Below are 24,283 nucleotides of genomic sequence, written 5' to 3'. Positions count from 1 at the left end.
GCAAGTCTCACAATATTTCAGACTTTTTCATTATGATATCCGTTATGTGATTGGTGATCAGTGATGAACAGTGTTAGTATGGTCATCCTTTTGAGGGGCGATAAACTGTGCCCACATAAGCCTTAGCATTGAATGTTGTGTGCGTTCCGACTGCCCCTCATCCTCTCCTTGAGCCTCCCTTTTCCCTGGCCCACAACAATATTGAAATTAGGCCAATTAATAACCCTACAGTGGTCTCTGACTGTTTAAGTAAAAGGAAGAGTCGCCCACCTCTCACTTCAAATCAAAAGCTAGAAATAATTAAGCTGAGTGAGGAAGGCATGTTGAAAACCAAGATAGGCCAAAAGTCAGCCTCTTCTGCCAGTTAGCCACATTGTGGATGCAAAGGAAAAGTTCTTGAAGGAAATTAGGAGTTACTCCAGTGAACACATGAATGATGACGTGAAGCCGCCTTACTGCTGATACGGAGGAAGTTCAAGTGCCCGGGATAGAGATCAAGCCAGCCACAATATTCCTTTATGCCAAAGCCTAATCCAGAGCAAAGCCTTCAATTCTATGAAGGCTGAGAGGTTCTGGAAGTTGCAGAAGAAAAGCTGGAAGCTAGCAGAGGCTGGTTCATGAGGTTGAAGGAGGGAAGCCACCTCTGTAACATGAAAGGGCAAGGTGAGACAGCACGTGCTGATGGAGAAGCTGCAGCAGGTTCTCCAGAAGACCTGGCTCAGATCGCCGATGAAGGTGACTCCGCTAAACCATGGGTTTTTCAATGTAGATGAACAACTTTCTGTTGGAAGCAGATGCCATCTAGGCCTTTCATAGCTAGAGCAGATGTTCATGCCTGGCTTCAAAACTTCAAACGACAGACTGACTCTTGCTAGGGGCTAAAGCGACTGGTTCAAGCCATGCTTATTGGGCATTCTGACAGTCTCAGGGCCCTTAGGAATTAAGCTAAATCTGCTGGGCACAGTGGCTAACGCCTGTAATCCCAGCACTTTGGGAGCCGAGGTGGGTGGATCACCTGAGGTGGAGAGTTCAAGAGCAGCCTGACCAACATGGAGAAACCCCATCTCTACTAAAAATACAAAGTTAGCTGGACGTAATGGGGCATGCCTGTAATCCCAGCTATTAGGGAGGCTGAGGCAGGAGAATCGCTTTAACTTGGGAGGCGGAGGTTGTGGTGAGCCAAGATCACTCCATTGCACTCCAGCCTGGGCAGCAAAAGCAAAACTCCTCCAAAAAAAGCGGGGAGCGGCGGGCAAAATCTACTCTGCCTGTGCTCTGTAAATGTAACAATGCAGTTTGGATGACTGCACATCTGTTTACAGCATGTTTTACTGAATATCATAAGCCCACTGTTGAGGTCTACTACTCAGAAAAAAATTTCAAAATATTACTAACTGACAGTGTGTCTACTCAAGATATCAGACGGAGATACAGAAGGAGATTGTTTTCGCTGCATCTCTTTTGCAGCCCATGGATCAAGGAGTAATTTCTACTTTCAATTTCTGTTATTTAAGAAATACATTTCTAAGGCTGTAGCTGCCATATATAGTGATTTCTCTTACGGATCTGGGCAAAGTCCATTGAAAACATTTTGGAAAGGATTTACCATCCTAGGTAACATTAGGAACATTTGTGATTCATGAGAAGAAGTCAGAATATCATTAACCGTTTGGAAGAAGTTGATTCCAATCCTTGTGGATGATTTTGAGGGGTTCAAGACGTCAGTGGATGACCAGGCATGGTGGCTCACACCTATAATCCCAGCACTTTGGGAGGCCCAGGCAGGAGAATCATCTGAGGTTAGGAGTTTGAGACCAGCCTGGCCAACATGGTGAAACCCCATCTCTACTAAAAATACAAAACTTGGCCAGGTGTAGTATCGGGTGCCTATAATCCCAGCTACTCAGGAGGCTGAGGCAGGGGAATTGTTTGAACCTGGGAGATGGAGGTTGCAGTGAGCTGAGATCATGCCACTGCACTCCAGCCTGGGTGACAAGAGCAAAACTCTGTCTCAAAAAACAAAAACAAAAACAAAAAAAAACAAAGAACAGTGCTATGATCAGATTTGCATTTTAGAAAGCCTGAGGGGCTGTTGTCATGAAGGGAGGGTCAGGCTGGGCTTACACAGGCTGGGCCAGGGGTGGGATGGCAGTGGTGTCAGTCCTTGTAGACTTGGCTCCAGCCTGCATGGGCATTGCACTCAGCCCACTCCTAGGTCTGATTCGCTTCCAGGGGACTTCGACTGCCTTGGCCAGCATGCAGGCGGATACCTCTGTGGCTTCCCCATCCTCCAGGCATAGATGGGGCCCCCTTAGCCTCTCCTGTGTGATCTTCCTACAGATCGAGGGTACCCAGAAACTGCTCAACAAAGACCTGGCGGAGCTTATCAACAAGATGAGGCTGGCACAGCAGAATGCCGTGACCTCCCTGAGTGAGGAGTGCAAGAGGCAGATGCTGACAGCCTCACACACCCTGGCCGTGGACGCCAAGAACCTGCTCGATGCCGTTGACCAGGCCAAGGTTCTGGCCAATCTGGCCCACCCGCCTGCAGAGTGACAGAGGGTGGGAGCCACCTGCCTGCGTCTTCTGCCCCTGCCTGCCATGTACCTCCCCTGCCTTGCTGTTGGTCATGTGGGTCTTCCAGGGGGAAGGCCAAGGGGAGTCACTTTCCCTTGCCACTTTGCACGACCCCCTCTCCCTACCCCTACCCCAGGCTGTACTGCTCAGGCTGCAGCTGGACAGAGGGGACTCTGGGCTATGGACGCAGGGTGAGGGTGACAAAGATGGCTCGGAGGGGGCACTGCTGCTGCCTGGCCACTCCTTCCTACCCCACCCAGTCCATGCAGGGGGATCATGGGGGCGGGAGGGTCACGTGATGCCCCTAGCTTTATACATGGACATGGCAGGTCAATTTGGGAACCAAGCTATTCCTTTCCCTTCCTCTTCGGCCCTCAGATGTCCCCTGATGCACAGAGAAGCTGAGGAGGAGCTTTGTTTTGGGGGTCAGGCAGCCAATGAGAAGAGGGATGGGCCTGGTGTTCTTGTACAGTGTATATTGGAATTTATTTAATGTGAGTTTGGTCTGGACTGACAGCATGTGCCCTCCTGAGAGAGGACCTGGGACATAGTCCAGGAACAAGCTAATTGGGAGTCTGGGCACGGGACGCTGTGTTGTCAAACCAAGCATCGGGGGAAGGAGCAGAGAGATGGGGCCAGGACAGGACCTTGGGCCAAATCCTCTCTCTTCCTGCCCCTTTCTCTTTGTCCCTTTACTCTCCCTTTCTTTCCCTTTTCCCTCTTTTTACTCCTCCTCTTTTTTCTCCTCCCGTTCTCATCTGCACCCTTCTTTTCTCTCGTGTTTGCATAAACATTCTTTTAACCTCTTTCTATTTGACTTGTGGTTGAATTAAAATTGTCCCATTTGCTTTGCGGTTGGTTTTGTTTGTTTGATCTGCCCACTGGGGGAGAATGGGGACTGTGAGCCAAGCTCTGGAAGAAACCGATGGTGTTCACACTGGTTGGAGATCAGAGCTTTCCAGTGCTGGGCATCGGCCGAGGAGGGGCGAACAGTGATACCCGGCATTGGGTCAGGGGTGTGCTCTGGCCCCTTTGCCCTTGCAGAGGCAGTGGGGGGCGACTTTCCAGGGACCCAGGATGGTACCCTCTATGGCTACATCAGGAATGCCATGTCATTTCTCCCCCAGTGGGGCCCCCAAACCACCCGGTCTCTGGAGGGGCTTGGGTGACACTGGCAGTACTGAGGTGCGGCTGGCAGGGAGGGTGCCACACAGTTGAGCGAGCAGTAGATGCAGCTTTATTTACTCTCTTTATCACATGCAAGATGGATGGGAGATGTGGATAACTGGAGCGAACATCACTGTCCCAGGACAGCGGGTCTGGGAGCCTGGACCTGAGAGCTCTGAGGCCTCCGAAGAACAAGTGGGAGGAGAGGGGGCGCGGGGGGCTGCGTGCACAGAGTAGTCAGGAGCCAGAGACCAGATGAGCCATGAGCAGGGGGTTGTGGGAAAGAAGCGAGGTGTGGTGGGGCCTGGGCCAGGGTGTCAAAGGCAAGCAGGTGTCTCCTGGGGGTGTCAGGGAGAGACACTTCGGGGTTTGGAAGGAGGGGACCCGTAGGACCAGAAAAACTGGAAGCTTCCCCTGCTCGGCTTCCTACCTGGAGTCTCCACGCCGTCTCAAGAACCCAGTGGCCATAGCTGTTAGCTGTCAAGGTCCCACTCTCGGGTCTGCACAGAGCTGGGGAGAGGTCTGGTGCCCAATCCCAGGAGCAGCCGTTCGGCCTGGGCTCCCGGGTGCAGACTCGGTCCTTGGGGTGGTGCTTTCCAAGGTGCATACACAGGCTGCTCTGAAAGGTTCGGGGCAGGTCAACACACCTCGGGGCTCTGGGGGAGATGGGACAGGCTGGGAAGGGACGGGAGCACAGCTTTTGCCATCTGCACAGCAGTCTTGGGGCCCAAACAAGCCAGCTTGCTCCCCTCAACCGCTCAGAGCAAATGCCTAGAGCGCAGTACTCACCCTGCGCTGTGCTGGGTGCTGGGGGTGGGAAAAGTAACAGGCAGAGGCCCTGCCCTTGAGAAGTTTAGAATCAAAGGAGCTAAAGGTAAAGATCTTCAGCTCCCAAGTGAGGCCTCCTTCCGATGGAGCCAGGCATAGGGAACAGGGTGCCTGGGGAGGGGGTGACGGGAGGAGGGGTGGAGAGGTGGAGGGAGGGAGGACAGGGCAAACAAGACGAGTCTGAGTTGGGTCAGGAGTGGCTCAGGATGGTCTTTCTTGTTTGGCTGCTGCATGTGTAGGGACATACGGAGCCCCTGCAAGCCGTGGCTCTCAGCTGTGCCAGACCTCCTGGGGCTGCTGGTGCAGAGCCACTTTGCAGCAAGGAAGGGAGGAGAGTGACGTCAAGGAGAAGCCTGGGGGCTCCAAGGTGCTTCCAGGTGGATGGAATAGCCCAGTCACCTGTATCCAACCATCCATCCCTCCCCTGTAGGGAAGATCCACCCCACCTGCCTCCTGCTTCCTCCCCTTCCGGAAGAGCCTGTATCACTCCCCTGCTGGACCATCCAGCTCAGAACCCTGCAGACTTGGACAGACTCTGAACTTCACCCCCAGCCTGGCTTAGAGAGACCCCCACCTGGCTCTCCATGCTCCCACCTCACCCGGCTGTTCTGGCACTTTGGGCTCATTCCCAAATCCAAACATCGTTCAGAGTCCTTCCACCCCAAGAAACCCTCCCCTTTGCCCCAAGACCCGTCCTTTGAGGTCTGCCTTCCCTTCCTCGTCACCCTGTCCCCAGTGTCCCCCAGGTTGACTGTTCTGTCACTGGGGTCTGCACCGCTCCTCCAGGAGAATCTGACTCTGCCCCACTTGGTCACCACCATCTTGTGATTTTCTGCAGAGCTTCCCTAGTTCCTCAGCATCCAAAACAGGGCTTGTCCAGCAGGCTCTCAGCCCTGGTACAATCTCGTTAAGCTGGATGGAAGCCTGCGATGCTGGGACCAGGGTCAGGACTCCATGGAGAGGCACCTGCTGACCCCAAAGGGGACACCAGAGGCAGCTGCAGCAGAGATGGTCAAAAGATGGTCAGCGGGGGTGCCCTGGGAGCCAATTCGAGGGAGGTGCGGTCAGATCATTCCAGCTAGGAACGGAGGCAGGAAGAGGCCAATGGTCCCCAGGAAACAGACGATGATAAACAGCCAGAGGAAGATCCTGTCGATGACCATGGCGACGTACTTCCAGTCCTCCTTCACCTGCGAGGAAGACAGCACACAGTGACAGGGGCCAGGCCTGGGAAGCAAACGCAGCGCCCCCCCACCCCCGCCATGCACAGCCTCTGCAAGGATGGCCAATGGGGACAGCAGCAACTGCCCCACAGAGACCCAGGGGAGCAAAGGTCAGTGCAGGGAGCCGGGTGACTGGAGGGGAGGGGACAATGAGCAGTTTCAAGGCTCCAGCAAGCTCCCCTGGTGATTCTGCTTGCATCGAAGCCCCTCCATATCCAAACCTGTCCATAGTATGCTCCCCAGCTATAGGTAAAGGAGGCTAGAGGGACACAAAGGGCAGCAGGACCACCCCGGGGCACGAGTCCTCCTAGGGGCCTGCAGCGACATCAGTGCAACCCCAGACTTAGCTGCCCACATGTTGCCACCTCACCCACCTGCTGGAGCTGGGGAGAGGGAAAGAGCAAAGGTGGCTGGGACCCTGGGCAGGCTGGGGATAGGGCGGGGGGCTTTGTGGAATTTGGGCTCACAGCCTAGGCAAGGAAGCCTGGATTCCCCACTGCTCCTGGATTACATCATGATTAATTTTCTGATCTATTCATCAAGGCCACCCAGTAATAACCTCCCTGCCTCTCATCCTTCCCTAGGCTGATAAGAATTTTGTGCTAGAGCAGGGGCCTGCTCACATAGCAATGCCAGATGGGGGCTGGGGTAGGGGGCAGAGAGAGGCCAGTGCCATGGCAGGGGCCCGGGGGTGGAGTGAAGTTTGCAAAATGCCCAGAGCCCATGAACAAGGAGGTGGAGGAAGAGACCATCCAAGACAAGACAAAGGCTGCTGCTGCACAGCTGACTTTTGGGGTCTCTCCTGAAATGTTCCCCCCACCTCCCACCACCTCCAAGGCAATGGTGGGAGCTGGAGGGAGTCACGGGATTCAGCATCTGGGGTCCTCCCTCTCCAGCTCTCAGGCTTCCTGTTAGACTGAGCTGCTCATACCTGACCCCATGATGTGTAACCTGCCACCTGCCAATAAGTGTCCTCAGAGTGGCCAGCTACACGTGCTCTCTCTCCACTTATTCCATGTTTCTAAGGACTGTGACCAGGAAAGCGTGTCCTCACGGAAGGAACCTGAGCTGCCCAAGCTCACACTCTGGGGTGAGGTGGTTCCCTACAAGGCTGATGGGGCCACCCAGGCTGGCCCCCCTCCCAACCCCAACACACCGAAGAGTCAGCATCCTCGGACCGCAGGTGGTCAGCAATGTAGTGCACACCTTCCAGTGCCTTCTGCATGTGGGGTGACAGAAGCAGCTCACCCTCCTGCAGCAGAGCCTCAGCCTTGGGACCTGAGGCCCCGGAATGCAGGTGGCCATGGCTGCAGAGGGTGCCCACGGAGGGGGCCATGTGACCTGCACACGACCATCTGTCCTCCTCTTCCACCACCACCTCCTGCTCCTCCGCATCCACATTGGTCTCCAGCCAGTGATAAGAAGGGCTGAGCTTCAGGCCTGGGGGGTGGCAGAGCTCCAAGGGCTGTGGGGGCCGGTTCATCAGAAGCCACCGGGGCACACAGCCCAGAAGGGCCCCCCTCACCCAGCGGGGCATGGTGTGGGTGCTGGGGGAGCGGTGGTGCACGTTCAGCACGAAGACAGTGATGACGATGGACAGGGTGACGAAGATCATGGTGAACAGCAGGTACTCGCCAATGAGCGGGATGACCAGCGAGGTGGACGGGATGATCTCGGTGATGAGCAGCAAGAAGACGGTGAGCGACAGCAGCACGGAGATGCACAGTGTGATCTTCTCGCCGCAGTCGGAGGGCAGGTAGAAGACCAGCACCGTGAGGCAGGAGATGAGCAGGCAGGGGATGATGAGGTTGATGGTGTAGAAGAGCGGCAGCCGCCGGATGACAAAGGCATAGGTGACGTCGGGGTAGATCTCGGCGCAGCAGTCATACTTCTTGCTGTTGTAGGTGCCTGTGGCATTGACGATGGCCCACTCGCCACTCTCCCAGTAGTCTTTCAGGTCCACTGTCTGCTCCATCTGCTCCAGGTCGATCTTGGCCTTGTCGTAGGTCCAGGAGCCGAACTTCATCTTGCAGTTCTGCTGGTCGAAGGGGAAGAAGGTGACGTCGATGCTGCAGGAGCTCTTGTAGATGGCCGGGGGCACCCAGTGCACAGTGCCCGTGGAGAAGAGGTGGGCCTTGGTCATGTGGGTCACTGCAAACTCCCCATCTGCACTGGGGAGAGGAGAAGAGCTGGGGGGACCCCTGCACACCCACCTGCCGGAGCCAGGCTGCTCAGAGAGCCGGCAGCAGGGGCCCCCAAGAACCGAATCAGACCTGGCAGGGTTTATTTACGCAAGTGTGTAAGTCTACCCCAACACACACAGGTGTAGCCACTGAGCTGTCTTGTCAATTACTACCTTCTTAATTACAAAAGGAGGGATTGTGAGGAATAGAGGGAAGTACCAAGAATTCTAAAAACAACCACTAATAACATTTTGATGTTTATATATATAATGTAAAATGATTATATATAATCTATCACTATATGACAAATATATAGCTTTGTGATCTGGGGTATATGTTGTTTGATTGCCTATTTTTATTCATGTGGTATTTATTTTGTTTGCAGTAAGAAAATAGTTGAATAGACACAAGGCCAGCCATTCCATGTGGGAGATGGAGTTGGCACTCAAAGCATCTCTTCCAAAGTTCGCAGGTTAGAGGTTTTTCAAAGGCAGATTTGGGGAAGGGATGGGTGTGGCTAAGTGCTTGCTGCTGATTGGTTGGGGTGGAGATGACATCTCAGGGGGTCAAAGCTGTCCTCCTGTGCACTGAAGGTTTAATATTTTAGAGTGATATCTATGTGTCTGTTTTTCTTCCCAAGCAGATGATGAGTCGGCCCCTCAGGAGGGGGATCCATTTCCACCTGGGATTACCCTTGCTCAGAAGAGACCTAACATCTTTGCGGGTGAAGGTACTCCCTTGAGTGTATCCATTTAACATGCGTTTTTGAGCCAGCCTCATCCACTAGGGCCTGTACCAGAACTATGCAGAAGAGGAATATGAGATAAGATCCCTGTCCTTAAGGAGTCATGAGGAAATGAGACGTCTCCAGGAACCACTGCAACATCAGGGAGGCCGTTGGCAACACTAGGAGGGTGGTCCGGGTGTTCTCTGGACCCTTTGGGGGGAAACTCCCTTCTGGAAAGTGGGCAGGGTCATGGAGAAGCCTGCCGAAGCCAGGATTTGGCTGAGAAATGGGCGGAGAGCCTTCAGGTAGAGGGTCCCACAGGGACCAGGTGGGAAGTGCAAAACTCAACGGGCGTGCTGGGGCTAAGAGTAGAGGGTGAGTGGGGGGTATCATGGGACTAGGCATTCGAGGACCCATAAGGGGTCTGGGGACACTGAAATAATGGTGACCTGTCAGGCAGCACTTTCTGGAAGCCCTGATTCTGCCAGGAGGTGGCGTAGGCTCCTGCTTTAGTCTTAACCATCCTCCCTCCGCCTCCGATTCCCACAGTCAATCCTAAACTCCAAGAAATCAGAAGAGTGCTTGGAAACACGGGGCTTCCCCCCCCCCCCCCCCCCCGTGGAGTAGTTCCATGGTAGAGAATATACGCAGGCTGGAAATAGGAACTTTGAAAGAGAGTAACAAATACCTTGTTTTAAAAAAAAAAGTTAATTTTTTTTTTTTTCTGAGAGAGTCCAACTCTGTCACCAGGCTGCAGTGCAGTGGAGCGATCTCTGCTCACTGCAACCTCCATCTTACGGGTTCAAGTGATTCTCCTGCCTCAGCCTCCCAAGTACCTGGGAGTAGAGGCGTGAGCCACCACACCCTGCTAATTTTTGTATTTTTAGTAGAGGCTGGGTTTCACCATGTTGGCCGGGATGGTCTCGATTCTTGACCTCATGATCCGCCCGTCTGTGCCTCCTAAAGTGATGGGATTACCCGCGTGAACCACAGCACCCGGCCAAAAAAAATGTGTTCTAAACATTTTGGTTTTCACACACAATGACCGCTAGATGGCAACATGTGCTCATTTTGGGGAAGGAACGTTGCAAATTCTTTGAGGCCTTCCAGTTAACCCTGAGTGGGGTATCTGGGTGGAGAGGACCCTTCTCTAAATGTCAGCAGACTTTGGCTCGGAATTTTGTCCCCCCCAAGAATTTCTTGTAATAATCAAGTAACACTGGCTGAGGTCTTACTGTTAATCCTCAAACTCAAAGTCATGTTTGATGTAGGACTTTGCTCCTGACCTCTGCCACATGCACAGGAAGCAGAAACTAGAAGGATCCTGGGTGCCAGCTATGGGCACAGAGCTAACATGGGGTGGGGAGTTCGTGAGTCCCGCAGGAGCCGAAAACACTAGGTACCCGCAGTGTGAGAGCTGCCAGTGTGAGAACCCGTGACGAACATGTGTTTGACAAAATGGCTTCAGTGAAAGGGCCTAGTTCTGACCAGAACTGGACAGTGTAAAAAACCATCTGACCCATCTGAAGACGCACAATCCAGAAATGGGTCGTTTTTCTTTTTATTTCATTCTTTAAAAATAGCATTTCCAAAGTAGGATCAAATGAATTGGGAAGTGCTGGACTAGGTGAGTGTCTTTGCTGCTGAACTTCTAATAGCATTCTTTTCAATGCTGCTGTGCTCTGCCATTTTCCAAAGGCCTTAGGCAGGGATGGGGGTGGGTGTTATGACATACAACCTTATCCTAAATTATCTGACCACAGAGCCCTTTTTCACACCTATTAATAACTCAAAGAAGCCATCCTCCTTCCAGCCCCGCCTTAGAAAACATTTTTAGATGAACATAACACCAATCATCTTTTCATACTAACTTCTTAACTTCTAAGGGAAGAATTGCCTGATACCAAACACAGAAATGAAATTATAGATGTCTATTTATTCTATCAAAACTTTTTTTTTTTTTGAGATGGAGTCTCACTCCGTCGACAGGCTGGAGGGCAGTGGCGTGATCTCGGCTCACTGCAACCTCCGCCTCCTGGCTTCAAGCGATTCTCCTGCCTTAGCCTCCCAAGTAGCTGGGACTACAGGCACACATCACCACACCCAGATAATTTTTGTATTTTTAGTAGAAACAGGGCTTCACCGTGATGGCCAGGATGGTCTTGATCTCTTGACCTTGGGATCTGCCCTCCTCAGCCTCCCAAAGTGCTGGGATTACAGGCATGAGCCACCACGTCCGGCCCAAAACTTTTTTATTCATTTATTTTTGTCCACTGGGACTCTCTTCAGATTCCTCTGCCTTCTACCAACCTCTTGTCACTGTGCTCAAAGATTACTCCTTTTTAGTTTTGAAGACAACTGTAAAATAACATGATTGGGAGACAGAAAACCACAGAGCAGTGAGCGCATGCCCTTTGAGTATCTGCCTGCTGCTGCCTGCACAACAGGGCCGCCCTCACAACTCCAACCCCACGGGATTGTTTTTTGAGCCTGCACCACATTTTTCAAAGAATACTCAGTATTGACAAATCTCTGTCCCTCTAACACAGTGGCAGGTGCTGATACCTAACAGGTGCTCAGCTGCCACTCATTCTGGTGTACAGTGAGAACAAAAGGAAATAAATGAAGGAATGGGGAGCGGGAAAAACCTCCACAGAGCAGTCATGAGGGAGGCGCGGAAGCTGACTCCAGGGGTGCACCCCGGGCAGGGGTCCTCCCGTCCTTCCCCAGGACCCCAGTGGCTTCCTACTTGTTGTAGAGGACAATGTCTGGGATCCAGATCATCTCGGAAGGGACCCGGAGGGATGTGATGTTGCCGAAATCTGCGGGGTTCCAGCGCAGTTTGTGGTCACTCCACTCCTGTGTGTGGGGAGGGACTTGTGTCAACCTCGCTTCCTGGGAGCATCCTAGGGCAACGCTAGCGCAGCTTGGAGATGCGCAGAACTGGACCGAGCGGCCCCCTGAGAGCAGCCAGCGGCTCCCCATCCAGCCCAGAAGAGTGGAGGGAGCTGCAGTGCTGGGAAAGGGCTCTGAACAAGGAACCAACCTTCTCGCTTTGCCTGGACTTTAACCGTTCAGGTCCCGGGCACAGGCAGTTCACCCTGGTCCTGCCTCTAGTCCCCGTGCTGCCTATCCCAGCTGGAGAACCCCGGCGAGCCACCTCACTCATCTCGAGTGAAGTCTCTCATTTTTAGTGCATCACAGTTTATGGTTTGTTTTACACTCTCCATCTATGAAAAGCCTCCATGGCAGAGCCAAGCAGGGAATGCAGAGTGGGTGAAAGCATCTCCCCATTTAGCAGATGAGCAAACCGAGGACGAGAGACAGGAGAATCAACCTGCCAGAGGGATACATTGAGGCAGGGGTTACTCGAGGACTTTCAAGCTGTACTCCCAAATGCCCCACAGGGGTCCCACCAGACTGGGCCTCACCCCGCCTCCACCAAGGCAGGTCCTAGGCAGTGCCCCTACCTCCATCAGGTTCCTATTCTGTCTCCATAGTCCATCTGTCAAGTTTTCAGGTCCAACCAGCATTTCGAGGCACCCATACCACACTGGGATACATTAATACTCCCAGGCATGTGGCAGTAGAATGTGTTATCCCCATTTTGCAGATGAGGAAACTGACGCTCTGAGCGGTTACCTAGCTCACCCAGTATCACTGGCCAATCAGAGGCATTGCTGATTGGCCTGACTCAACTCCAGCACTCCTTCCTTGCCCTGCCACCGCAACCCTGAAGCCCAGGCGACCAGCCTCTGGGGACAATTGTGGCAACCAGGTTCTAGGCCTGCCTCCCTGCATACACACACAGCATGACTGGGTGGCTTCCAAGTTCCTGCTTCCCTCTGGTTCTCAGCTGGCACATCCGTAAGATGAGCCAAGTGACCCCTAACAGCTCCTAGGTGACGGCCTCAGAGGGAGAGAAGCCTCCAACCTAAGTCGGATCCATGCTCCCTTTCCTGAATCTAACTGGGCTCCAAGACCGTCTTGACCAGTAGTATACAACAAGATTAATGCTGTCTGAGTTTCTTTTACTCCCTGTCTCTTGGGTCCCTTACTCTGGAATCCCTGAGCCAAGAACCAAGAAGTCCGACTCCCCTGCTGGAGAGACCCTGAGGGTGCCTGAAGAGGGCAAGGGGCCCATCTGAGTTCAGCCTTCCAGAACCTTCCAGAGCCTTCCAGACATCCCTGCTACGCGACAGATGTGTGAATTAAGCTGTCTTAGACCCTCCAGAGCAGACGAACCCTCAGTCATACAGCACCAAGTAATCCTAGTGGTTGCCATATAAAGCAGAAGAAACCACCCATACTCCTGGCCATAAAGCCATGAGATCCAGTGAGCTGGCAGCTGCTGGGAGCCTGTAAGTTTGGGGTATTTGGGTGGCAGCACAGACGTTAAGCACTCAGCATTCTCCCGTAGGAGGAGCCTGGGGCTTGCAGTCAGGAACAGCTGGGCCCCCTTTTCCAGCCCATCTGCTCTCTGCTTCCTGAGCTATAAAAGGGGCAGAATGAACCCCCGTGATGCTCTGGGGAGGATTCCCACGCAGAAGGGATGAACAGATGCCTGCTCCCAGGAAAGCGCCGCCTGGCTCTTGCAGGCCACCTTCTCAGGCACTAGACTCAAGACCAGTCACAGAGCAGAGGCCCCGGGGAAAAGTCGGCTTTGGGAACATCCCACGTGGCACCTGCTTGGTAAATTGTGAGTTCAGGGTCTTGCTGTTCCCTGGTATCTCACTAGCGAAGAAGTCCTGGGGGACTCTGGGGTCCACGGGTTCCCAGTCCCCTCCCGCCTGGACTGGAGGAGGGGCCCCTCACCTGCTTTAGCCAGACATTGGTGGTCATCATTTGGTTCTTCTCATCCTGGCCCAGAAAGAAAGAAGAGCAATTAGAGGGGTGTGCCCAGAAGACAGAGTGGAGTGGGGTGGGCTGTTTCAGACCCTCTGATAAGTCGGACACCCCAAGCCCAGCCCACCTGACACCCACTCTGACACCCCACCCTTACTCAGATTCTCTGGGGTCACGCGGACACTGCTTCCAATCAACGTCCTCCTAGAAGGGGGCTCCAGAGCTGGTAGAGGGGAGGGCGTAGCAGCCCTGGGAAGAGCCATCCCCACCGCGACCCCGGGTCACTGCTGTGCATGAGGGCCCGGATGGGAGAGACAAAGGGGCCGAGGAAGCAGTGGGTGATCTGGGATCTCTTTTCCCCGGGGCCAGGGATGGGAGGACAGGCGCACCACGTCGATGAGCTGAGCGATGGACAGTCCGAAGCGCACGATCACCACATCCGAGGTGTTGGGCACGGGGCGCGCCCAGCGGTTGTAGCCCCGAAAGAGGTGTTTGAAGAGCCGGTCCTCAGCCTGGGTGTGGGAGCCACCCTGTGGCAATGCCGTGGGGCTGGGAGAGGAGAGGGGGTCTACGGGAGCCCTGGAAGGTGGGTGTTTGGCTTCCTCTCCACCTGCCACAAATCAGAGCCGTTTAGCCTCCCTGAGCCTCAGTTTGCTCATCTGTAAAATGGAGCTGCTACTCCAGAACCTATCTCAAAACACCGTTGAGGATGGCAGAGGATGGTGTCTATCAGAGCTGAGCACAGCATGAGCAGGCTGTGGGGTCGGAGCTCAGGAAAGGTCAGCTGCTTTGCGGTGTCAGAGAAGAAAAGAGTGGGAAATAGTACTGCCGGGTTTGGGGGGGCGGCAAGAGGAAGAGCAGAGGCAGGGAAGTGGGGAAAGCTGAATCTAGAGACAAGATTCAGCTCCACATGGAGGAGTCCCGTGGGGGCAGGGATGGGGAAGTGTGGGAGACACCTAGTCTAGGTGGGGGGGCTGCAGGTAGAAGAGATTCAGCATTGCAGTGAACCTGACCAGGGGAAGCAGTCTCCCATTCCCACCCACTTGTCTAATGAACCAGTCATGCTAACGTGGAAACTGACTGCTTTGGGAACCTCCCCAAGTTTTTCTTAAACTGTGGATATTTGCTACTTGCTATCAGATAAACAAAGCATTTCAAAATGTTTCTATGACATCGCTCATGTCAGTTTTCACTGTGTTCAGCAAACAGCTTCCCCCTTTCAGGGCTCTGCTATTTAAGCAAGCCGAGAACTACAGCTCCAAGTCCCAGAAAAACATGTCAGCACCATCTGTGACAGAACGCTGTGTCCCCAGTGCCTCCTGTATCCCAGATGCTGGTCACAAACTTTTATTTAATCCTCACAATAGGCCTGGGAGGTCCACAACATTATTTGCATTTTGCAGCTGAGGACAGTGAAGCTTGAAGACATTTAAGGTGACAGGGACGCTAATGTCAGAGCTGTGACTGCCCCTCCACCTCTCCCAGTGGAACCAGCCACCTGGCTGACGGCCTCTGAAATCCCCTGCAGCATTGACAGTTGCAAGGAGTCCACCGGCAGACTCCTCCCTACAATTTTTTTGTGAGTTGACAGGTGTGAGATGAAGTCTTACAATGACAGGTGACAGGCACTCACCTGCTGGGATCAGAAGGAGCCACCACAGGCTAAGCTTCATGAAGGACAAAAGCGCAGGACAGGAGGGGCCCATGAGCATCAGGAAATCAGATCAGGGCTTTGCTGTGGTTGCACCTTAGAACGTGTCCCCAGCAGAGCTGCTGCTGGATTCTTCGAGGCTTCCTGTCACCACCAAACCTGAGTAAGCCCAAGAAAGGGCCCTTAGGGACATGTACTCTTGACATAGACATATTTCTGTTTCTCATGCTTTACACAGGCATGAAAGTGAGCAAAAGGCCCTCAACAGGCCTCTCAGCAGTTAAGTGCACCTGGGCTCTCCCTGGCTTATTGAGGAATCAGCCAGGGACTCTGCCCTAAGAGCAGCCCAGACATGCTGGACAGAGAAGGGCACAAGATAAGACCCAGGTCCCCATTGCTTTGCCTCAGTGCTCCTCTGTAAAATGTGGATAATCATACTGCAAAGGGTGGTTAATAAAAGAATCATGGTAGTATTCAGTACTCTTCACAAGATTCGAAGGGTGGAAACAGCCTTTTGTCCAAACAAATGTCCATCAGCTGAATGGATGGACAAAGGCAGTAAATCCTTACAACAGAACATGTTGCCACCATAAAAAGGACTGAGGCACTAACGCATGCTACAGCGTGGAGGAACCTTGAAAGCACGGTGCAAAGTACTAGAAGCCAGTCGCAAAAAGCCACACACTGAAGGTGATACTGTGAAATATCGATTTGGTCTTCGATCCTGTTTCCTGGAATACAACTCCTAAGATAGCTGGAATCTCCAAAACCATTTCCTTTTGAATGACTGGTGGCTGAAAACCCCTACGTAGCAGCAGGATGGGGCTGGTCACAGGGAGACCAAGGCAGGATTTAAAGGGTTGGGACTTTCAGTCCCGCCCCTCAAATCTCCAGGGACAGGAGAGGAGCTGAAGGTTAAGTTGATCACCAGTGGCCCCTGGATTAATCATTCATGCTGCATAATGAAGCCTCCATAAAAACCCCAAAGGACAGGTTTTGAAGAGCTTCTAAATGGCAGAACATTGGAGGTTCCTGAGGGGTGATGAGCCCAGGGAGGGCACGGAAGCTCCGTATGCCTTCCTGTACCTTACCTATAACTTACACTGTCTCTTATAAGCCAGTGTTTCCCTGAGTTCTGTGACGCACTCTAGGAAGTTAATCGAACCCAGAGAGGGGATCATGAGAAACCCAACGTATAGCCAGTGGGTTAGAAGCACCAGTAAAACAACCTGGGACTTGTGATTGGCATTGAAACTGAGGGCAGTGTTGGGGACTGAGCCCTCGGCCTGTGGGATCTGAGCTGTCTCAAGGTGGATGGTGTCTGAATTGAATCAGAAGGCACCCAGCTGGTCTCTGCTGCAGAATTGACTGCTGGCTTCTGGGTGGAGAAATCCCCATATCTTTGGGGGTCACAGAAGTCTTCCATGTCGATTGTTGTGGAGTGAGAGCAGAGAAAAACAGTTTGCAGTTTTTTCCTACACATTGTATGATCCCATTGATACGGGATATGCAGAATAGGTAAATCTACAGAGACAGAACACAGATTAGTGGTTGCAGGGGTGGCGGGAAGGAGGGATGGGGAGTGACTGCTTAATGATCACTGAGTTTCCCTTAGCGGGGATAAGACAGCTCTGGGGCTAGGTGATGTGATGTAGCACAGATGCGGGGATCAACTAACATTCAGCAAATTGCACGCTTTAAACGGGTGCATTTTATGGTATTTGAATTATATCTCAAGAAAAGCTATTATCAAAAAACTAAACGAACGCCTCCTGGATTAAGAAGCAGCAACTAACTCTCTTGACTGTGGGAACAGTGATATTTGCCAAAGATGGAGAACCAAGACGCAAAGAGTTCTAGTGACCGGAAGAACGCGGATGTCAAAGATGAGGGTAAACATGATGTTTCGCATGAAATGAATATTTCATAAATGGGAGAGTTGGGGAAAGCAGTATTTTTAAATGTTCTTTTACACAGTATGTGATTTAAAACATATATGTATATGTTTTAATGTATATTTATATGTATATATGTGTATTATGTATATATGTATGTATATATATGTGTGTGTGTGTGTGTATCACTAAAATAACATGATTGCCTTAAAAGCTTATACATTCAAATCAGCATTTTCTGAAACAGCACCCCGATGGGGAGAAGAGCGAGTCCTCGTGTTCAGGGACGCATCGCGTATGTGGCCTAAAGAGAGAATAATGGCTCTCGGTACAGATAGCGGGTGCGGATTTCCTTTCAGAGGATGAGAATGTTCTGGAATTAGATAGTGGCGATGGCTGCACCATGTCCCAATTGTGCGAAACGCCACTAACAATCAATTTTATGTTATGTGTATTTTGCCACAACTTTAAAAAAATAATAAGGGTAAAAGTGGCTTGAAAAATATAAACCAAGGGTGGGCACAGTAGCACATGCCTGTAATTCCAGCACTTTTGGAGGCCAAGATGGGAGGAGTGTGTGAGTTCGGCAGTTCAAGACCAGCCTGGGGAACATAATGAGACCTCTGTCTCTATAAAAAATTTTAAAAATTAGGTGGGTGTGGTGGCATGTGCCTGTGATCTCAGCTACTGAGGAGGCTAAGATGGGAAGATGGCATGAGCCTGGGAAAGTCAAGGCTGCAATTACCTCTGATCATGCCACTGCACTCCAGCCTGGGCGACAGAGCAAGATCCCATCTCAAAAGGAAAATAAAAATAAAAGTAAACCACCAGGTATGATCTGAGTAAGGCCGGTCAATCCCCCTGGGATTCTGTCTTAAGATAAAGACAGAATACTTTCTGCTCTGCGGGAGGAGTGACAGGAGCAAATGAGATCACTTGTACCCATGAAAGCCCCCAGGGAACTTCAGAGGGCTGGGCAGGGAGCAGGTTGCTCTTCCGGTTGTCAGGGCCCATGACCCAGTGCCATTGCACAGTGATGCTTTATGCCAAGTAGGAGAAGAGGAAGGTGGGAAGGAATGTGAATTTTAATGTGTTGGAGTTGCTGGCAAATACTGACTACAGCACAGACGCCAGTGTTTTTGGGGAAAGGGGCCCACACTGAATGAAGTTTCAATTCAAAGACTCATTGGAAATAGAGGATTACATTTCTCTCCTGTTCCTTCAGGATGATATTGACCCGTCCACCCGCTACCTGGGATTCCTCCCTTTGCCCCAGCACTTAGAGGTTCCTGATTCCTTCCTGGCTCCGAAAATCCCCAGCTGGCAGGTGGAAAAGGCCGGTGGTTCCCGGTACATGAAGTGAGCTGCCCAAGAAAGCATCCCGCAGCCCTCCCAGAACGGTGCCCCTCCACGGGATAGGAGCAGGGGGTCCCGGCAGTGGGAAGCTCCTCCATAGATAGGCCTAGTACACTGGGCTAGAGCTGCCATGTCCACACAGCAAACCCTGCAGCTTTATATCATGTGTAAGTAAACTCACATTGCCCTGCAAATTATGCAGAATGTTTGTACAGCACCCACCCCAGCCTGGGCATCGGCCGCTTCTGTGACTCAGGTGAACCGCAGTGGCGGGATCCGGGATCTCTGGCCCTCAAAGGCGTAGGGGCTTGTCCCCAGGGGACTTCCCCCAAGCAGGCATTGCAAAGGAAAGAGCACAGCTAACGATTTCCAGAGAGAGCTGGCATTACCATCTTGCCCTTTTCTCTTTTAATCTCTTTTCTTCACACAAATAGATCACCTGTGTTATCTCTGGGCACAGAGATTAGAGGTGATTGTTACTCTTTTTGACAGTTTTCTGCATTTTCCAAATTTCCCACTATTAGGATGTATCCGTTACTTAATATTAAAGAATTTTCAAGTGGGTAGCAATATCTGCAGTGTGTTTTACACGGCCTCCCCTCATCTCACAGCAGCAGGAGCTCACCCAAACTTTGTGTAGATTTGACTCCACTCTTCCATCGCAATGGAGTTCAGTTCCTCAATCAGCTGTGTACAAAGTGGAAGCAACTCAGGTCTCCAGCGACAGATGAATGGCTAAACAAATGTGGTCTGTCCTTACAATGGAATATCATTGATCCTCAAAAAGGACAGAAACTCTGACCCATGCTACAACAAGGATGAACCGTGAGGGCATTATGCTAAGTAAAATAAGCCAGTTACAAGACAAAGACAGTATGATTCCACTTATAGGAGGTTCCCAGAATAGTCAAATTCCTGGAGACAGAAAGTAGAATGGTGGCTGCCAGGAGCTAGGGGTGGGGAGTGGGGAGTTATTGTTCATTGGGTACAGAGTTTCAGGTTAGGATGATGAAAAAGGTCTGCAGATGGACGGTGGTGATGTCTACACAACAATGTGGATCTTCTTAATGTGATGAACTATATACACTTAATAATGGTTACAGTGGTAAATTATGTATATTTTACTATGGTAATAATTTTTTTTAAGTCAGCTGTGTTCAGCTGGAATCACCATAGGGCTGAGGCCCAGGAAATGGGATCACCACACTGATCTGAAAGGTCAAATGGGGCTTTCAGAGAAACGTGGAAATCCCTGTCGTGAGGTTGCTCCTTAGGGGTGACCACTGTCTCTTATTCACCTCCTCCCTCCGGCCCCAAGCGCAGCCGCAGCTCACTCTGTGGGTTCCAGGTGTGCAGAGCCACCTGCCAAAGATACCCAGGGGAGGACGAGGGCTCCAAGAGCCTGCTGAAGGAGACCAAGGCTTGTCAATTTGGGGAGAAGCACTGCGTCAAACGTTTGCACTTAGGGCGGGATCGTTTATTCTTTTATTTTTCCACTAACCTCGTTCGTTTTGTTGTCGTTGTTTTTGCTTGGACTGTTAGAGAATGGCACTACCTCATTCTTCATCAGGGCCAACAGTGTGCCGGGCACCAGGGACAAGGGACTGAGTGAGCTTGAGGAGGGAAGAACCAAAAGGAAGGGAAATGCTAGAGTCTCATCCACGTGTCCACCCCTAATGTGGGCATGACTTTATTCATTTAGCCCCATTATCGTGGGGCGGGGGGGCTTTCCAGGCTTTTACAACTCTCCGCATTGGGAAGTTCTTCCCTGAGTCTGAATCTGCGTAAGCATCTGAGGGATGCTTGAGTTGACTTGACTTGAGTTTAGAGACACTTGTCTTGACACCAGAGGTTGAATTTCACTCATATCCAGGGGCAACTGCAGAGCAGGTGAAGCTTTTTCTCCGCTCTCCGCAATCATCCAAACACCCGACAGTCACAAAGCTGCCTTTCTGGTTCCTTGTCCCTCTTTAATCCTTTCCATCCTGGAGGATTTAACATCCTCAAAGATTCCATGCCCTCTCCCATTTACCTGTGGCTCACTGCCATCTGGAAGCTTCATTTGCTAGTTAAAATAAAGAAGAGTTGTGAAATTCCATTGCCTACATCTGCTTTCATCCAGGCTTGATGTTTTTGCTAGATATTAGAACATGAGGCTGATTCATTTCAGGGAACGAGCGTTTCAGAATCCCCCTTGATGTTAATTCCTAAAAGGTCTTCTTAAGAACACCTGCATTTATGTAGTTTTCAGGTTTACGCGGCACTTTTGCAGCCTCGACCTCATTTGGGCCTCACATGACCCCTAGGAGGCTGTGGGGGAGAGATATTATCCCTTTTATGTAAGTAAAAAAACTGATGTTCTGCGAAGTTGACCAGAGCCATACAGATAAAAAGCGATGAAGCTGAGATTCAAACTAAGGTCTTTAGCTTCTAAACTACAACATGATAAACGATGATGTGGTGTGAAGAAGGGCGATTTTGTATAACCAACTCAACCACTACCCTCCTGTGTTCTGTAGACCCTAGCACTGTGTCTGTCATTGCTAAGCCACCATCAGGACTAAGGTCAATTGAGGACAAGTGAGGAGAGGGCATAGGCAGCTCACCCCAAAGGCAGGCCCACCTGGATCCCAGGTTCTGGGAGGTCCCTGTAGTGCAGATTCACATTCTCACCCAGCCAGCCAATGTCACAGCTGCAGACTCCAAGACTATCATCTGTTTCACCTTTTAACCAAGTGCATTTTTAAAAAAGGATTTTTTTTCTCCAATACTGAGAATAGGAATCCAGGCATGCTAAAATTGCGTCATCTAGAGAACCAAAAAGAGCCACCCGAGACCCTCCAGAAGAATGTGCACATAAGACCCAGTGACTCTGGAGGGTGTATTCCCAGGGAGATGCCTCAAATCTGCACCCCTACGAGGAGCCCACTATATCATGTCATTTCATTTGTCACTGGAAACCAAAGGAGGAATTTTCCAGGCGATTAACAGTAATTAGAGGAAGCTTCCACCTCTGGTTAGGAAGGTGTCAAAAGAAAAACAGCTGCAGGCTTTGACCTTCTCAGTGGCTGGATTGTCAGATTTGCGGAAGAGGAGACAGTGGGCTGAGGTCCCTAACTGTAAAGGGACCTCACTGAGTGAATGGGGTGCACAGAGAAGCCTGTGTAAAAGAGATTGCACACGTAAAGTGCTGAGACGTCAGTGTCCCCATTGCACTTGTGTCGCTGCTCCTGCACACCAGTGCCAGCCCACCCCCACCCCACCCCCACACTCGCGCAGCACCTCCAGCCCGCCTGAATCCTGGCTCCATGGAGGTCGAGGTGATTTGAGCTCCCTTCCCTGTCCGTGGTTCTGCTGTTTCCAGCTTCCCACACATCAGGCCACACTCTCCTCTTTTCACTAACACTTCCTTCTCCCGAAAGCCCGCTTCCATCCCACCTGGTTCCTCCCTGCCATCCCCCAAAGGAGAGTTCTGCCGTCACAACCTCCCCAAGCATACAGGTCTCTGCTTTTTCACAGCTGGCAACCCTACACTCCCAAAGAAGCCCCTGCATTGGATAAAACAGTACTGTTTCTATCCAAGTAAGCTCACTAGAGGTGCTTAGGGGCCAGGGAGCACATTTCTAGCTTTGATATCTGCTTTGCTTAATTGCAGAAGTTTAACATCTCGTGGTTGGGTGGGATCTTGAAGGTCATCTGAACTACCACACCAGCGGAAGGAGGAATCCACTTCACAAATTCCAGCATTGGGACAAGCCCAGCTGTGAAGAACTTGAAGAGCCCTGGAAGGTATTTACCTTCTAAGCCAGTAAATAGCATCGGTGTCTGTTAGCCTTTTTAAAGCACATAGTCAATTTACTGAATGATTAAATAAATAAATAAACAAAAGAATGGACAGCAGTAATAAAGACATTGGAGCAGATACAGTATAATAAAGCCACTATTCCTGAGACTGGGCTGGCCATTCTAGCCAGGAGGTGTTCATCGTCACCTGGCTGTGGACAGCCCCAACAGGGACAACCAGGAGATGACAATATTTCCGGGAGCAGGTGACATTCAGCATTCAGACATAACCCCCTCTTGAGTACCCAGAAACTGGTAATGTTTCTTTGACCCCACATCCACAATCTCTCCACATGCACGCCACCCCCAGAGTAAGCCTTGGGCACCTTTCTTACCTGTGGTTACAGAAGACAGGTCGCTCAAAGGATGCAGAGAACCAGCCTGGCTTGGAGATTCTGGGAAGCTGACAAAAGCCACCCCAGAAATAGAGTGGCAGGTACAGAATAGAGCTCAGTCACTTCATTTCATGGTCAAACAGGGGCTGAAGCGTGAGGGTTTAGGAGACACCCCGTCAAGAGGAGGACTTTAGTGAGAGGCAGTTGGCTTCCCGGGGATGGCTGGGCAAGCTCTGCAGAGAGGTCGCTTTTTCTGGGACTGCTCAGCTCTGGCAGCCAGAGAGGCTTCACGCAAGTGTCACTAAGGAGGGCAGCGCAGGCAGCCCAGCTCAAGCGATTCTGCAGCTGAAACCTAAGCCTGACCCCAGGAAGGAATGAGGGCTCAGCTCGCAAGCACACAGGCTCACGCTGCCCTCTCCCTCTCTCAATCTCTCTCTCTCTCTCTCTCTCTCTCTCTCTCTCTCTCTCTCTCTCACAAACACACACACACACCCTCTCTGGAGGGTAAGGAGGAGGAGCCTGTGACTCTCCAGCCTGTGTCCGGTGGGGACAGATGCAGTTCTCCCTCCCTCTGTCCAGTCACCACTGTCCAGTCACGACAATGCTCCCTTCCCTGCTGCGTGGACACGATGCTCCCTTCCCTGCTCTGTGGACCCCTAGGCTTCAGGATCACTGACCGGGGCCCCTGAGTGCACCCACAGGTTCTGGGTCCTGGGTCCCGGGTCTGTCTGTCAAAACAGCAGTAGAGTTTTCAGCAAACTTGGAGTGAGGACAGAGCTGTCAGCCAGCCCACTGTTCTCCCCTTCCCCTCGTCCCCTGTGGGACCCCTCCCCCGACCAGCCTAGAGAACCGGAGGTCACTCACACAGCCACTCACCCGGTGTGGCTGCTTCCCTGTCACCTCCTCAGCCTCCTTGCAGGTGACCTTGCCTTTGATTTTCCGAAGAAGCCTCCTTTTCTCTAGCGTCAGGTCAGGACTCCTGCCTCTTTCCGTGCTTGGCGAATCCTGCCCGCTGTGATCTTGACAGCACCCCCTCTATTTACAGCCCAGGCTTTCTCAGACCCTCCCTCCCCTCCCGACTTGTTCCTTCCCCTCAGCCCCTAACTAAGCTCATTCCCCATCCTAAAAACACTCCTCAGTTTCAGCCTTTCCCGCAAGCTACTTGCTAGCTCATCTCCCTTACTTTGTTAAAAGCAAGGGCCCTGGACATGACCTGGCCGCAGACTGCTGAGGCTGGATTTCTAGCTCTGCTCTTGAACAGCTGCGTGACCCTGGACCGGCCTCAGCTTCCTGTGCCTCAGTTTCCTCAGATGTAAAAAGAGGATGTGGGCAATGGCTCCTGATTCATAGGCTTACTAGGAGGAGACAATTAGCACAAATAAACACAAACACACACATGCATTGTGCGTACGTGTGTGCATACGATTGCTAGCATCATCTTTCGAGAGCCTTAAAAGACATAAAATACCAAAAAACCATGAACATTCATATTTCCACTACCCATAATTAACAAATGTTAATACTTTACCATATTAACACACACACGCGCACACACACACACACTCTCTCTATATATATATAGAGAGAGAGAGTATATATATATATAGAGAGAGAGAGAGAGTATGTGTGTGTATGTGTGTGTGTGTGTGTCTA

At 51.6% G+C, this 24,283-nt stretch overlaps 2 protein-coding genes across 23 annotated transcripts in view; one reads left to right on the top strand and one right to left on the bottom strand.

Moving 5' to 3' along the window:
* The window catches only part of PTK2B (protein tyrosine kinase 2 beta), a 133,824-nt gene extending 130,399 nt beyond the window's left edge, over nucleotides 1–3,425 (top strand). For all 4 annotated transcript variants that reach the window (XM_003734571.6, XM_035269934.3, XM_035269935.3 and 1 more), the window contains one exon: nucleotides 2,341–3,425. In XM_003734571.6, the coding sequence (XP_003734619.4) occupies nucleotides 2,341–2,556 (216 nt within the window). In that variant the 3' untranslated portion in view covers nucleotides 2,557–3,425. The remainder of the gene's footprint in view (nucleotides 1–2,340) is intronic.
* A 366-nt stretch (nucleotides 3,426–3,791) lies between these two features.
* Nucleotides 3,792–23,641, bottom strand: CHRNA2 (cholinergic receptor nicotinic alpha 2 subunit). 19 transcript variants are annotated; one of them, XM_035269939.3, is made up of 7 exons: nucleotides 23,507–23,641; nucleotides 15,184–15,360; nucleotides 13,940–14,160; nucleotides 13,521–13,565; nucleotides 11,455–11,564; nucleotides 6,952–7,966; nucleotides 3,792–5,762 (listed from the first exon to the last, which is right to left on the bottom strand). In XM_035269939.3, the coding sequence occupies exons 2-7, from the start codon at nucleotides 15,260–15,262 to the stop codon at nucleotides 5,637–5,639; spliced, it is 1,596 nt and encodes a 531-aa protein (XP_035125830.1). In that variant the 5' UTR covers nucleotides 15,263–15,360; nucleotides 23,507–23,641; the 3' UTR covers nucleotides 3,792–5,636. The 19 variants fall into 19 exon arrangements, with proteins under 19 accessions (XP_035125830.1, XP_078203314.1, XP_078203317.1 ...); XM_078347188.1 differs by lacking the exon at nucleotides 23,507–23,641 and adding an exon at nucleotides 22,631–23,006 and having other exon boundaries at nucleotides 13,708–14,160; XM_078347191.1 differs by lacking the exon at nucleotides 23,507–23,641 and adding an exon at nucleotides 22,631–23,006 and having other exon boundaries at nucleotides 6,952–7,961; nucleotides 13,708–14,160.
* Nucleotides 23,642–24,283: the final 642 nt, after the last annotated feature.

The sequence above is a fragment of the Callithrix jacchus genome, chromosome 13 (assembly GCF_049354715.1).
Source record: "Callithrix jacchus isolate 240 chromosome 13, calJac240_pri, whole genome shotgun sequence".
NCBI classification, from domain to species: Eukaryota; Metazoa; Chordata; class Mammalia; order Primates; family Cebidae; genus Callithrix; species Callithrix jacchus.
The sequence above is the reverse complement of the archived record's forward strand: the minus strand, read 5'-3'. Positions and strand labels throughout refer to the sequence as shown.